We start from the raw sequence: 12,781 nt of genomic DNA, 5'->3' as shown, positions 1-12,781 counted from the left end.
AGATATGTAATGATGTATGAATTCACCTGACAAAATCCATGCCAAGAAGGGCCTCCTCATCCTCAGCACTCTCTCTGCCCCAAACTGCCTCATTTCCGATGCACACCTGATGCTCGTTAGCCCCCATCTCAGCCCCCCACAACCAGGCTGGTCTGCTCAGCACAACCGCATTGGTATGGGCTGCCTGCTCAATTTCGATGTATGTGCACTACTCCGAGGAGCAAGACAGAAAGGGGACACAGCTGTCATTGTGTACCTACTGAGTGTAAGACAGGTGACATTTTCACATCACTACAATATACATGTTGAAAACATGTACAGAGGAGGTCTTAAAGACTTACTTCAACTTTTTCTCCTGCATTGTAGTCTCTTGCAGGGAAGTAGACCACCTCCTGGACCTCATCACAGGGCCTGTCGGAGTTCTTTCCGAAGACGATGCGCTGTCCCTGGGTGGCAGGGGGCAGAGCCACAAAGGTGTCACAGGAAGATGGGTACATTCTGGTGGGCAGAAAGAATTCAGCAACCAAACCAACCCACTGGGCAAATAATGTTATTTCAATGTGAGCATTTTGGTAATACCTGGTTGAGGCGTTGATCAATATTCTACATTTACGTATATCAATAAATTCTACATTTATTCACCCATTCAAAAAGACAATGTTGAATTCCCAATGTGTTATAACTATCCTTTCAACCATCTAAAAGCACAAATTCCATTGGAATAACAATGTCCGATTTTTGGTTTAGTTGTCGTCTAAATGTGTTATCACTGAGCTTTCAACCATTTAAAAGCACAACAAAGTTCAAATGGGAATGCAATGTCAGAAATTTTCTATTTATACAACTTAATGTAGTCTGGGTAGCCATTTGATTAGCTGTTCAGGAGTATTATGGCTTTGGGGTAGAAGCTGTTTAGAAGCCTCTTGGACATAGACTCGGTGCTCCGGTACTGCTTGCCGTGCGGTAGCAGAGAGAACGTTCTATGACTAGGGTGGCTGGAGTCTTTGACTACAGACGTGAGTGCTACAGGTCGGTGGTCATTTAGGCAGGTTACCTTAGTATTCTTGGGCACAAGGACTATGTTGGTCTGCTTGAAACATGTTGGTATTACAGACTCAGACAGGGAGAGGGAGCACAGGGACTATGGTGGTCTGCTTGAAACATGTTGGTATTACAGACTCAAACAGGGTGAGGTTGAAGATGTCAGTAAAGACACTTGCCAGTTGGTCAGCGCATGCTCGGAGTACACGTCCTGGTAATCCATCTGGCCCTGCAGCCTTGTAAATGTTGACCTGTTTAAAGGTCAGTTGCAGTAGGCTAACCTCAAAATGTGGCCATGGATGTGTAACTAATTTTATGGTTGAATAAATGCTGTCACGTTAGTTTGGAAGACAGCCTTAACTGTATTACTAAAATATTACTGAATTGTGTTTGGTTGACAATGCAGCCAAATATCCTAATTTAAAGAGTATCTAATGCTTGGATAGAGACACTGGCTTAAAACTGAGCCACTGGCTTACATGTATTATTTAACTTTTAGTTTTGGTTTGGTTGGAGACCAACCTTTATTTAACTAGGCAAGTCAGTTAAGAACAAATTCTTATTTACAATGACGGCCTCCTGCGGGGACAGGGGGCTGGGATTCAAAATAAAATATAAAGATGAATCCAATATATATTTGTTCACTTGTCGACAAGTAAATAGGCTATTTACTGTACTGCAAAAGTGGAATTGAATTGTGTTTGGTTGAAAACGCAACAAAATATCAACATTTGAAGGAGATGTATCTTTGGCTTTAATTCCGGTTTGTCTTCAAATCAATAATCGATATGTTGGATTCGCGTCTCCATCTCAACCAAGAATCAAAGTTAAAGAACAGGACTAAATCAAATCAACCTTTATTTAAAGTATCCCATTAAAGATACCAATAAAGTTAGGGTTGGGAATTGCCAGGGACCTCACGATACGATATTATCACGATAGTTAGGTGCCAATATGATATGTATTGGGATTCTCACGATTCTTTATGTATTGCGATTCAATACTGTGATTTTATTGCAATTCAATATTACAAATATATTGCTCACTATACAGTATGTCTGCTGCTGAGGGACAAGAAAGCCCTAGAAAACGAGTTTAGATCAGTCCTGGAAATAAAAGTGCTTTAAAAAAATGTACTCCCTATTTAAAAAGAAGATGGAGAACAAGCTATGAAGGAGAAAATACTGGGGTTTTGGTGCAGGTACAGCCAACAAGCGCAAAAATAATATTGCGGATGCGGATATGTAACTATCGATTTTTCCCCCATTCACTAAATGAAGAGCATAGCTGTATATCAACTCTCCAATATAGAGTAGGAGGTGCTGCCCACTAAAAAAAAATCTGACGGTAGATATAATGTTGAATATCTGACGTTGTTTAAAAAGGTACAAATTGTATATGTGTCTATGTTAAAAATGTGTTGAAATTATGACACAATCCTGTGGTTGAACTTTCACCCGCAAAACAACAGTTTACATTAATGACATTTAGATTCCACGACACAATACGTTGACAAATTCCAATGAGATAACTGATTCAACCAGTTTGTGCCCAGCGGGAAGCTACTGTGACGAAAGGCTATTTACAAAGAACACACTATGATAAAATACGCAAAAATGGTTGATGATTTTACAAAATGAACAAACAAAGCACTTGACCATACACTTGGACATTGCCTGTCTAATGTACCATCTGAAATAACCTGCTGATTTCAGCTAGGCATGTTAACATTACCTGTCACCGCAGTCAAGTAGCGGATCACAAATTGTAGCCGACAGTTGAAATGTTTTAAGTGTCCCCCTGATTCATTAAACTATAAACTTTCGTCCTTACTTTCACTTTTATTTCAATCTTTACCAGATTTCACAAGTGCGCACAATGAATGTTGTGACTGCCTCACTGTACGTCAGAGGTCACGCACGCAGAGAGCTGACTCGGAAGAAGATTTTAATGACCTTGTTTCGGGTGTTTCCACTAGTTACCACAGTCACAAATTAATAATATCGTAAAAATGAATGAAAACAAAATTGTGCTTTTTGGTCTTAATTCATGGTTAGGCATAAGATCTACAGTGTGGTTAATATTAGGGTTAAAGTTAAGTTGAAATCACATTTTAAGAATAATAAATTCTACAAATATGCGGGGTTTACCACTTTGTGGCTGTGGTAACTAGAACGGAGAGTTTTGTTTTTGTCAGGACGAGTTTGACAACATTTCGCATTTAATCCCCTAGCTAGCGAACTAATATTCTTCAATCATGGGGAAGTCTTTTGCTAATTTTATGTGCAAGAAAGATTTTCACCCTGCATCTAAGTCAAATATAAAAAAGGTAAGTGGCAAATCTTTGGTATAGATTTGCTCACCAGGAAGTAACTAGCTTGGTTAGCTAACTGACGTATATAACCTCATTTGGATTTAGCAAGCTAACAGTTATCTAGCTACCTGAAGAAAATGTATTTCCAATTTGAACGTATCACATCTAGATGTTATTTACTTGTGCGAATAATGATCCCTAGCTAGCTACTATAGGCATATAGTTTCGTTAAATCAGTCAGCTAACATTGGCAAGCCAGTAAGACGCTAGCTAGCTAACAAATCAAATTGTACGTTATTGGTCACATACACATGGTTAGCAGATGTTAATGCGAGTGTAGCGAAATGCTTGTGCTTCTAATACCGATAATCCAGTAATATCTAACAAGTAATCTAACAATTCCACAACTACCTAATACACACAAATCTAAAGGGATGGAATAAGAATATGTACATATAAATATATGGATTAGCAATGACCGAGCAGCGTAGACAAGATGCAATAGATTATATAAAATACAGTATTAACATGAGATGAGTATGTAAGATATGTAAACATTATTACAGTGGCCTCGGCGCCCTCTGCTGTTTCCTGAAGTCCACAATCATCTCCTTTGTTTTGTTGATGTTGAGTGAAATGTTCCTGACACCACACTCTGAGTGCCCCCACCTCCTCCCTGTAGCCTGTCTAGTTGTTGTTGGTAATCAAGCCCACTACTGTTGTGTCGTCTGCAAACTTGATGATTGAGTTGGAGGCGTGCATGGCCACGCAGTCATGGGTGAACAGGAAGTACACGAGGGGGCTGAGCACACACCCTTGTGGGGCCCCAGTGTTGAGGATCAGCGAAGTGGAGATGTTTCCGACCTTCACCACCAGGGGGCTAACAACAGTTGTTGACTGGCACATTAGCTAGCTAACTACATTATGTAACATTCAGAAAGATAGCTAGCTAGCTATGTCCCATAGATGCAGTGCATTTACCAGGATACAAATATGACTTGGCTATTCTCAATGTTATCCATTTTACCATTGTACAGGTATGGATAGCAGAGCAGAAATTAACATTCGAGAAGAAGAAGCAGGAGGACCTCATGAATTCTTACCTAAAAGAACAAGACACCTACAACAACAGGTGGGTTACAGATATTCCTGAGGATCTGTGGCTGCACAACATGATCCAGATACTTGGATCTCAATTATGCCTTTACATAGGACTTCTTATTAGTCTCTCATTATTTAACCACTGGAAGTTGGTGTACTTGTCATATAAATGTATACCTACATTTTGTCTTGTGTAAAATCACAGCTCTAATTGATCACATAACCGATTGAAACCCGTTGTTAAAACCTTTCTCCTTAGACTGTTGATGGGAGATGATCGTGTGAAAAATGGTCTCAACTTCATGTATGAAGCGCCACCTGGGGCAGACAAAGGTAACTACATCCATCCTGGTTCTGCTGCTTTAGATGGGCATTTTTTCACCATACAAAACAAACCATATGACTTTCCACTGATCTCTGCTCTCTTTTCTCACGCACTCTCCACTCTACTGAGAAGAAGAGACCAAAGAGGTAAGCACCTCATGTTTAAAATCCCTCTCTTGTTTAGAGGCTTAGACTTCTTTAAGAAAGCATTAATACACTGAACAAAAATATAAACAACAACTTCATGAGCTGAAATAAAAGATCCCCACATTTTTTCATATGCACAAAAATATTTTTACTCCACCAAATTTTGTGCACAAATTTGTTTTGCATATCTGTTAGTGAGCATTTCTCATTTGCCAAGATAATCCATCTACCTGACTAGTGTGGCATATCAAGAAGCTGATTAAACAGCATGGTCATTACTAAAGGTCGAGCGATTATGATTTTTCAATGCCGATACCGATTATTGGAGGACTAAAAAAGGCCGATACTGATTAATCGGCCAATTTATAAAAAATAAAATAAAAATGTTTTTATTTGTAATAATGACAATTACAACAATACTGAATGAACACTTACTTTAACTTAATATAATACATCAATAAAGTCAATTTACCCTCAAATAAATAATGAAACATGTTCAATTTGGTTTAAATAATGCAAAAACAAAGTGTTGGAGAAGAAAGTAAAAGTGCCATGTAAGAAAGCTAACGTTTAAGTTCCTTGCTCCGAACATGAGAACATATGAAAGCTGGTGGTTCCTTTTAACATGAGTCTTCAATATTCCCAGGTAAGAAGTTTTAGGTTGTAGTTATTATAGCACTATTTCTCTCTATACCAGTTGTATTTCATTAACCTTTGACTATTGGATGTTCTTATAGGCACTTTAGTATTGCCAGTGTAACAGTATAGCTTCCGTCCCTCTCCTCGCTCCTACCTGGGCTCGAACCAGGATCACAACGACAACAGCCACCCTCGAAGCAGCGTTACCCATGCAGAGCAAGGGGAACAACCACTCCAAGTCTCAAAGCGAGTGACGTTTGAAACGCTATTAGCGGGGTGCGCGCTAACTAGCTGGCCAATTCACATCGGTTACACCAGCCTAATCTCGGGAGTTGATAGGCTTGAAGTCATAAACAGCTGCTGGCAAACGCACAAAAGTGCTGTTTGAATGAATGCTTACGAGCCTGCTGCTGCCTACCATCGCTCAGTCAGACTGCTCTATCAAATCATAGACTTAATTATAACTTAATAACACACAGAAATACGAGTCTTAGGTCATTAATATAGTCGAATCCGGAAACTATCATCTCGAAAACAAGACATTTATTCTTTCAGTGAAATACGGAACCGTTACGTATTTTATCTAACGGGTGGCATCCATAAGTCTAAATATTCCTGTTACATTGCACAACCTTCAATGTTATGTCATAATTACGTAAAATGCTGGCAAATTGGGCGGCCCAAACTGTTGCATATACCCTGACTCTGCGCGCAATGAACGCAAGAGAAGTGACACAAATAACAGGCAGTCTCCTCGTGGAGTGCAATGTAAGCAGGTGGTTAGAGCGTTGGACTAGTTAACTGTAAGGTTGCAAGATTGAATCCCCCGAGCTGACAAGGTGCTCAGGAGTATTTATGTCTGCAATAAAGCCCTTCTGTGAGGAAAAACACATTCTGATTGGCTGGATCTGTCTCCCCAGTGGGTGGACCTGGCTCCCAAGTGGGTGGGCCCATGCCCTCCCAGGTCCACCCATGGCTGCGCCCCTGCCCAGTCATGTGAAATCCATAGATTAGGGCCTAATGAATCTATTATAATTGACTGATTTCCTTCTATGGACTGTAACTTAGTCAAATCTTTGAAATTGCTCCTTGTTGTGTTTAGATTTTTGTTCATTTATACTCTGGCAAATGTTGTAGATTTAAAGGCAAAAAGGTGTTTGTTTGTTATTCAAATCACATTTTATTGGTCACATACACATGGTTAGCAGATGTTAATGCGAGTGTGGCAAAATGCTTGTGCTTCTAGTTCCAACAGTGCAGCAATATCTAACATGTAATCTAACAATTCCACAACAACTGCCTAATACACACATCTAAGTAAAGGAATATGTACATATAAATATATGGATGAGCAATGACAGAGCGCCATAAACAAGATGCAATAGATGGTATCAAATACAGTATATACATATGAGATGAGTGATGCAAGATATGTAAGCATTATTAAAGTTCTATATGTTGTATCTTCTCTTATAGGAAGGTGAATCAGAATACAAGTTTGAGTGGCAAAAGACGGCCCCTCGAGAGAAGTAAGTCTGTAATTGTGTTGATCGGTACAAACATTTAGATGACTTGAGTTTAAATAAATATTTGTTGATACTTTCTCTTTCATCTTTTTAGGTATGCCAAGGATGACATGGCTATTAGGGATCAACCATTTGGAATTCAGGTGAATATTCACTACCGTTGAAAAGTTTTAGAACATCTACTCATTCAAGGGTTTTCCTTTATTTTGTATATTTTCTACATTGTAGAATAATAGTGAACAAGACATCAAAACTATGGAGTCATGTGGTAACCAAAAAAAGTGTTAGACAAATCAATATTTCACGCAGTCTCCTCTGAACAGTTGATGTTGCGATGTCTGTTACTTGAACTCTGTGAAGCATTTATTTGGGCTGCAATCTGAGGTGCAGTTAACCTCTCTAGGGTATCCAGTGAGATTGCAGAGCGCCAAATTCAAATACAGAAATACTAATTTTAAAAATTCAGAAAACAAAACATATTTTTCATAGGTTTAAAGATGAACTTCTTGTGAATCCAACCACGGTGTCAGATTTTTAAAAATGTTTTACGGCGAAAGCATACCTTACGTTTATTTGAGAACATAGCCCAGCAGACAAATCATTACAAACAGTAACCAGCCAAGTAGAAGAGTTACACAAGTCAGAAATAGAGATAAAATTAATCCCTTACCTTTGATTATCGTATGGTTGCACTCAAGAGACATTCATTTACTCAATAAATGTTCCTTTTGTTCGATATAGTCTCTTTATATCCAAAAACCTCCGTTTTGTTCGCATGTTTTCCTCAGTAATCCACAGGCTCAGACGTAGTCAAAACAGGCAGACAAAAAAATCTAAATTGTATCCGTAAAGTTCATAGAAACATGTCAAACGATGTTTATATTCAATCCTCAGGTTATTTTTAGCCTAAATGATCTATAATATTTCAACCGGACAATTAACGCCGTCAATAACCTGTTTGAGAAATTGAAATTCCAAGAGTGTGCAAAGTTGGCAAGGCAAAGGGTGACTACTTTGAATATTCTGAATTCTAACATTTGTTTAACACTTTTTTTTTGGTTACCACATGATTCCATATGTGTTATTTCATAGTTTTGATGTCTTCCCTATTTTTCTACAATGTAGAAAATAGTTTTTAAAAAATTAAAAAATAAAGGCTTGGAATGAGGTAGGTGTGTCCCAACTTTTGACTGGTGTGTGTGTGTGTGTGTGTGTGTGTGTGTGATCCTTTTTATAATAGATTAATGTGCCCATTTATGTTTAATTTAACTATTGATAACAATCTGCTGTTTTAATATCATCATCGTCAGCGCTAAATACTCTTCTGTTAACAAACGTGTGTTGGAATTTGACACTTGGTGGCGCTAAAGGAAAAGGATCATGTTGAACTGGGGATTATTATTTACGTTACGTCATGCATACTTGCGTAGCAGGTCCTATTGGAGGTATTATGAGTGATTGAATGAATGGATGTAAGTTCAGTCTAATCACCTGTGATTCTCAGGTTCGCAACGTGAGATGCATCAAGTGTCACAAATGGGGCCATGTGAATACAGACAGAGAGTGCCCTCTCTTCGGCCTGTCTGGGATCAATGCCAGCGCTGCACCCACAGAGGAAGCAGGTACAAAAAACAATCTGTTTTTAATTGACATATCAGGGTAAGTAGAGGTTAAAAAAAAGTTAGCCGGCTGGTAATTATGAATAGTATTTCACAGACGTAATGGTTTATAAAGAATTCATATTTTCATTCTCAACTACAAAATTATATGTTCTTCACCAATTCCTTTGAAATAATTTGAATAAAGAACTTGTTAGCAATGTATGATGCACCTATGGCGCACAAAACAATTCTAAAATAATTTGTCCAATAGAATATAATTCACTATTACATTGTATATTTGTGAAAAGTCTATACTAGAGCTGGGACAATAAATTGAGTTATCGATACCAAATACTTATCGCAGGCATTTTGCTGATTTGGTTCATTATGATAAGTAGCCTATATAGAGAAATGTGAAGTTTGAAATGAAATCCGTTTGCTAATATGGGTGATTTGTTAATAGGACAACTGATGGCTACAGCCCTCAAACTAGCAGTAGTAGTTTAAATTATAATTTTAAAATATGTGGTGCACATTGTTATAAACTTATCGTTCTATTTGTTATCGTGTCAATTCAGGCAGTTTATTGCAATGTGGATTTTTGTAAATATCACCCAGCTCTAGTCTGTACCATGTAGCAGTAGTTGCCATCGTTCCTGGTGTCCTGTGGAGCTGATTCTGACTGCTACAATCAGGAAGTGGATTCGTCAAGTAATGTTTACCGTGGGACAGTCCTGTGAATGGCGTTGATAGTGTAGGCCATAATGGAGCCCCTCCTGTGCTGGGAGAAAAATGAAAGTATTGTGTATTCTGATTCCCCTAACCACTGCTTTGGGAGAATGATATTGTATGATTTGCTCAACCAGAAGACGAGTGAGTTGATTTGGTATCCCTTTCTGTTAACAAAGCCACCCCTGAATTCCCCACTGTGGAGGCCGTGGTGGATGTGGTCAGACATCAATGGGACTTTGAGGCTGTGATTTGTGCTAACAGGTCCGTCAATGCACCCCTCTGAGTTAATGGCGGAGATGAGGAACAGTGGATTTGCCCTGAAGAAATGTGTCCTTGGGAGAAATTCTACTGTTTGTGATCCATCGCAGGTAATCTTCTGTTCATCTTCTCCCCCTGAAGAAAAACACCAACAATACCCATGGCAAATCCCTGGTCTAAATGTGATTGCTGCAAACTGCCCAATTATCAGAGTAAACCAAACCACTATTCCAGTCGCTTCAAGTTTAACATTAGTCTCATCACATGTGACCAATTGACTAACTGTGGAAATTATAGGATTGTTGCAACACAAGATGCGGTGGTATTTATAATGAACAAAAATATAAACGCAACATGTAAAGTGTTGGTCCCATGTTTCATGAGCTGAAATAAAATATCCCAGAGATTTTCCATACACACTAAAAGCTTATTTCTCTCAAGTGTTGAGCACAAATTTGTTTACATCCCTGTTAGTGAGAAATTTGCCGTTGCCAAGATAATCCATTCACCTGACAGGCGTGGCATATCAAGAAGCTGATTAAATGATCATTACACAGGTGCACCTTGTGCTGGGGACAATAAAATACCATTCTAAAATGTGCAGTTTTGTCACACAACACAATGCCACAGATGTCAAGTTTTGAGGGAGTGTACAATTGGAATGCTGACTGCAGGAATGTCCACCAGAGCTGTTGCCAGAAATGGTTAATTTCTCTACCATTAGTCGCCTCAACATCGTTTTAGAGAATTTGACCGTACATACAACGGGCCTCACAATCGCAGACCACGTGTAACCATGCCAGCCCAGGGCTTCCACATCCATCTTCTTCACCTGTGGGATCGTCTGAAACCAGCGACCCGGACAGCTGATGAAACTGTGGGTTTGCACAACCAAAGACGTTCAGCACAAACTGTCAGAAACCGTCTCGGGGAAAACTCATTTGCGTTCTCGTCGTCCTCACCAGGGTCTTGACCTGACTGCAGTTCGGCATCGTAACCGACTTCACTTCCTTCTTCACGGATGAATCCCGGTTTCAACTGTACTGGGCAGATGGCAGACAGAATGTATGGCATCGTGTGGGCGAGCGGTTTGCTGATGTCAACGTTGTGAACACAGTGCCCCATGGTAGGGTTATGATGTGGGCAGGCTTAAGCCCTTGACAACGAACACAATTGCATTTTATTGATGCCAATTTCAATGCACAGAGATACCGTTACGAGATCCTGAGGCCCATTGTCGTGCCATCCATCCACCGCCATCACCTCATGTTGTAGCATGATAATGCACGGCTCCATGTCGCAGGATCTGTACATAAATCCTAGAAGCTAAAAATGCCCCAGTTCTTCCATAGCAACAGACTTGTCAACCGTTGAGCATGTTTGAGATGCTCTGGATCGTTGTGTATGACGGCATGTTCCAGTTCTTGACAAATATCCAGCAACTTCACGCAGCCATTGGAGAGGATTTGCACAACATTCTACAGGCCACGATCAACAGCCTGATCAACTCTATGCGAAGGAGATGTGTCGTGCTGCATGAGGCAAATGGTGGTCACACCAGATACTGACTGGTTTTCTGATCCACACCCTTATCTGTGACCCAATAGATGCATATCTTGTATTCCTAGTCATGTGAAATCTGTAGATTAGGGCCTAATGAATTTATTTCAATTGACAGATTTTTCTTTTCCCTTATAATCTGTACCTCAGTAAAAATCTTTTGATTTTTATTTTTGTTCAGCAGATGTTATTCTTGTCTTACTTGCTTCCTCTAACCATTTGTGACATATCTTCTACATGAAATGTATATGCACGCTTAGTTAGTATTTGCTCTTTAATTATCTTGAATTGTGTTCAACTTATTGTTCATTGTTTTCCTGCTATAGGAGTATGTCGCCAGTGAAGAAGAGGAGGATCCGGAGGTTGAATTCCTGAAGTCGTTGACTACTAAACAGAAAGAGAAGCTCCTCAGGTAGGAGAGCATTCATTCATAGATTTAGTTGTTTTGGATGAAAGTAAGACACAGGATGATTCATTCAAAAATAAAAGTAAACGTGATCTACTAACATATATATTTTCTTTCTTTTTTTAAAGGAAACTGGATCGTCTAGAAAAGAAGGAGAAGAAAGACAAGAAGGGCAAAAAGCAGAAGAAGAAGAAGAGTAAAGGAAAGCAGAAGAAGCATGATAGCGATAGCTCCAGTGAAAGTAGCAGCAGCGATGGTGACAGTGATTCAGACTCTGACAGCAACTCTAAGAGCAAGAAGAAAAAGAAGAAGAAGAAGAAGGACAAGAGAAAGGACTCCTGTTGTGATAACACGAAGAGTGAGGGACTAGTCAACAGTAAGACCAAGGCCGCCTCCCACAGGAGCAGGTCACGGAGCCCAACCTCCAGACCGAAACGGCACGAAGACGATACCAGAGAGAAGAAACAAACGAGGGCTGAGCCAGGCAGGAGCGAGGGCAGAAAGTACAGTCCAGAGAGAAAGATGAGGGTGGAAGAACGTCAGGAGAGACACAGACATGACAGCAGGGAGAGGCAGAGAACCAGCTGCAGCTCCCAGCCTGGCCCAGAAGGAAGCAGGAGCCGTGAGAGAGGTAAAGACCAGGTTCACAGTAGGGATGAGGGGAAAAGTAGACGAGAGAGGAATAGGAGCAGAGATGGAGTGAAGGATAAAGCAGCAAAAGAGAGGAGTAGAAGCCACGAGAGAGGGAGAGAGCGGGGAGGTAAAGAGAGGAGTAGAAGCCACGAGAGAGGGAGAGAGAGGGGAGGTAAAGAGAGGAGTAGAAGCCACGAGAGAGGGAGAGAGAGGGGAGGTAAAGAGAGGAGTAGAAGCAGGAGTACGGGCCGAGGGAGGGAGAAAAGAGCCAGAAGCCGAGATCGAGCTGAGAGAAAGCGCTAAACTGTGAGAGTAGACAATCTTACAAAGTGGGACAGTAATGGCATACCTTTTTATTTTGCTGGCCTAAACAAAGTGAATCTTTTTCCACACGAACGTGTAATGTTTTCAATGTTTTATGATGCTACTGTAAAATGTTTTTTTTTTTTCTTTAAGTGTGGTCACTTTATTAAACATTAAACAACACATAGAAACCAAA

The 12,781-nt window shown here is 39.9% G+C and overlaps 2 protein-coding genes across 3 annotated transcripts in view; one reads left to right on the top strand and one right to left on the bottom strand.

Annotated features, from left to right (window-relative positions):
- scrn3 (secernin 3) overlaps nucleotides 1-4,006 on the bottom strand; it is a 5,820-nt gene extending 1,814 nt beyond the window's left edge. The window contains exons 1-3 of one of the 2 annotated variants that reach the window (XM_065008892.1): nucleotides 3,920-4,006; nucleotides 342-498; nucleotides 27-208 (exon numbers count right to left, since the gene is read on the bottom strand). In XM_065008892.1, the coding sequence (XP_064864964.1) occupies nucleotides 27-208; nucleotides 342-498; nucleotides 3,920-3,963 (383 nt within the window). In that variant the 5' untranslated portion in view covers nucleotides 3,964-4,006. Of the gene's footprint in view, nucleotides 1-26; nucleotides 209-341; nucleotides 499-2,775; nucleotides 2,961-3,919 lie in introns of those variants that run through there. The other variant, XM_029625145.2, reaches the window with a different exon arrangement.
- On the top strand, nucleotides 3,190-12,781 carry cir1 (corepressor interacting with RBPJ, CIR1). The gene is made up of 10 exons (XM_029672104.2): nucleotides 3,190-3,370; nucleotides 4,393-4,487; nucleotides 4,716-4,789; nucleotides 4,914-4,927; nucleotides 7,043-7,095; nucleotides 7,187-7,235; nucleotides 8,597-8,714; nucleotides 9,687-9,793; nucleotides 11,570-11,655; nucleotides 11,778-12,781. Exons 1-10 carry the CDS (start codon nucleotides 3,299-3,301, stop codon nucleotides 12,583-12,585), a joined length of 1,476 nt encoding a protein of 491 aa, XP_029527964.2. The 5' UTR covers nucleotides 3,190-3,298; the 3' UTR covers nucleotides 12,586-12,781.

Source organism: Oncorhynchus nerka, linkage group LG1 (genome assembly GCF_034236695.1).
Source record: "Oncorhynchus nerka isolate Pitt River linkage group LG1, Oner_Uvic_2.0, whole genome shotgun sequence".
Classification (NCBI taxonomy): Eukaryota; Metazoa; Chordata; class Actinopteri; order Salmoniformes; family Salmonidae; genus Oncorhynchus; species Oncorhynchus nerka.
The sequence above is the reverse complement of the archived record's forward strand: the minus strand, read 5'-3'. Positions and strand labels throughout refer to the sequence as shown.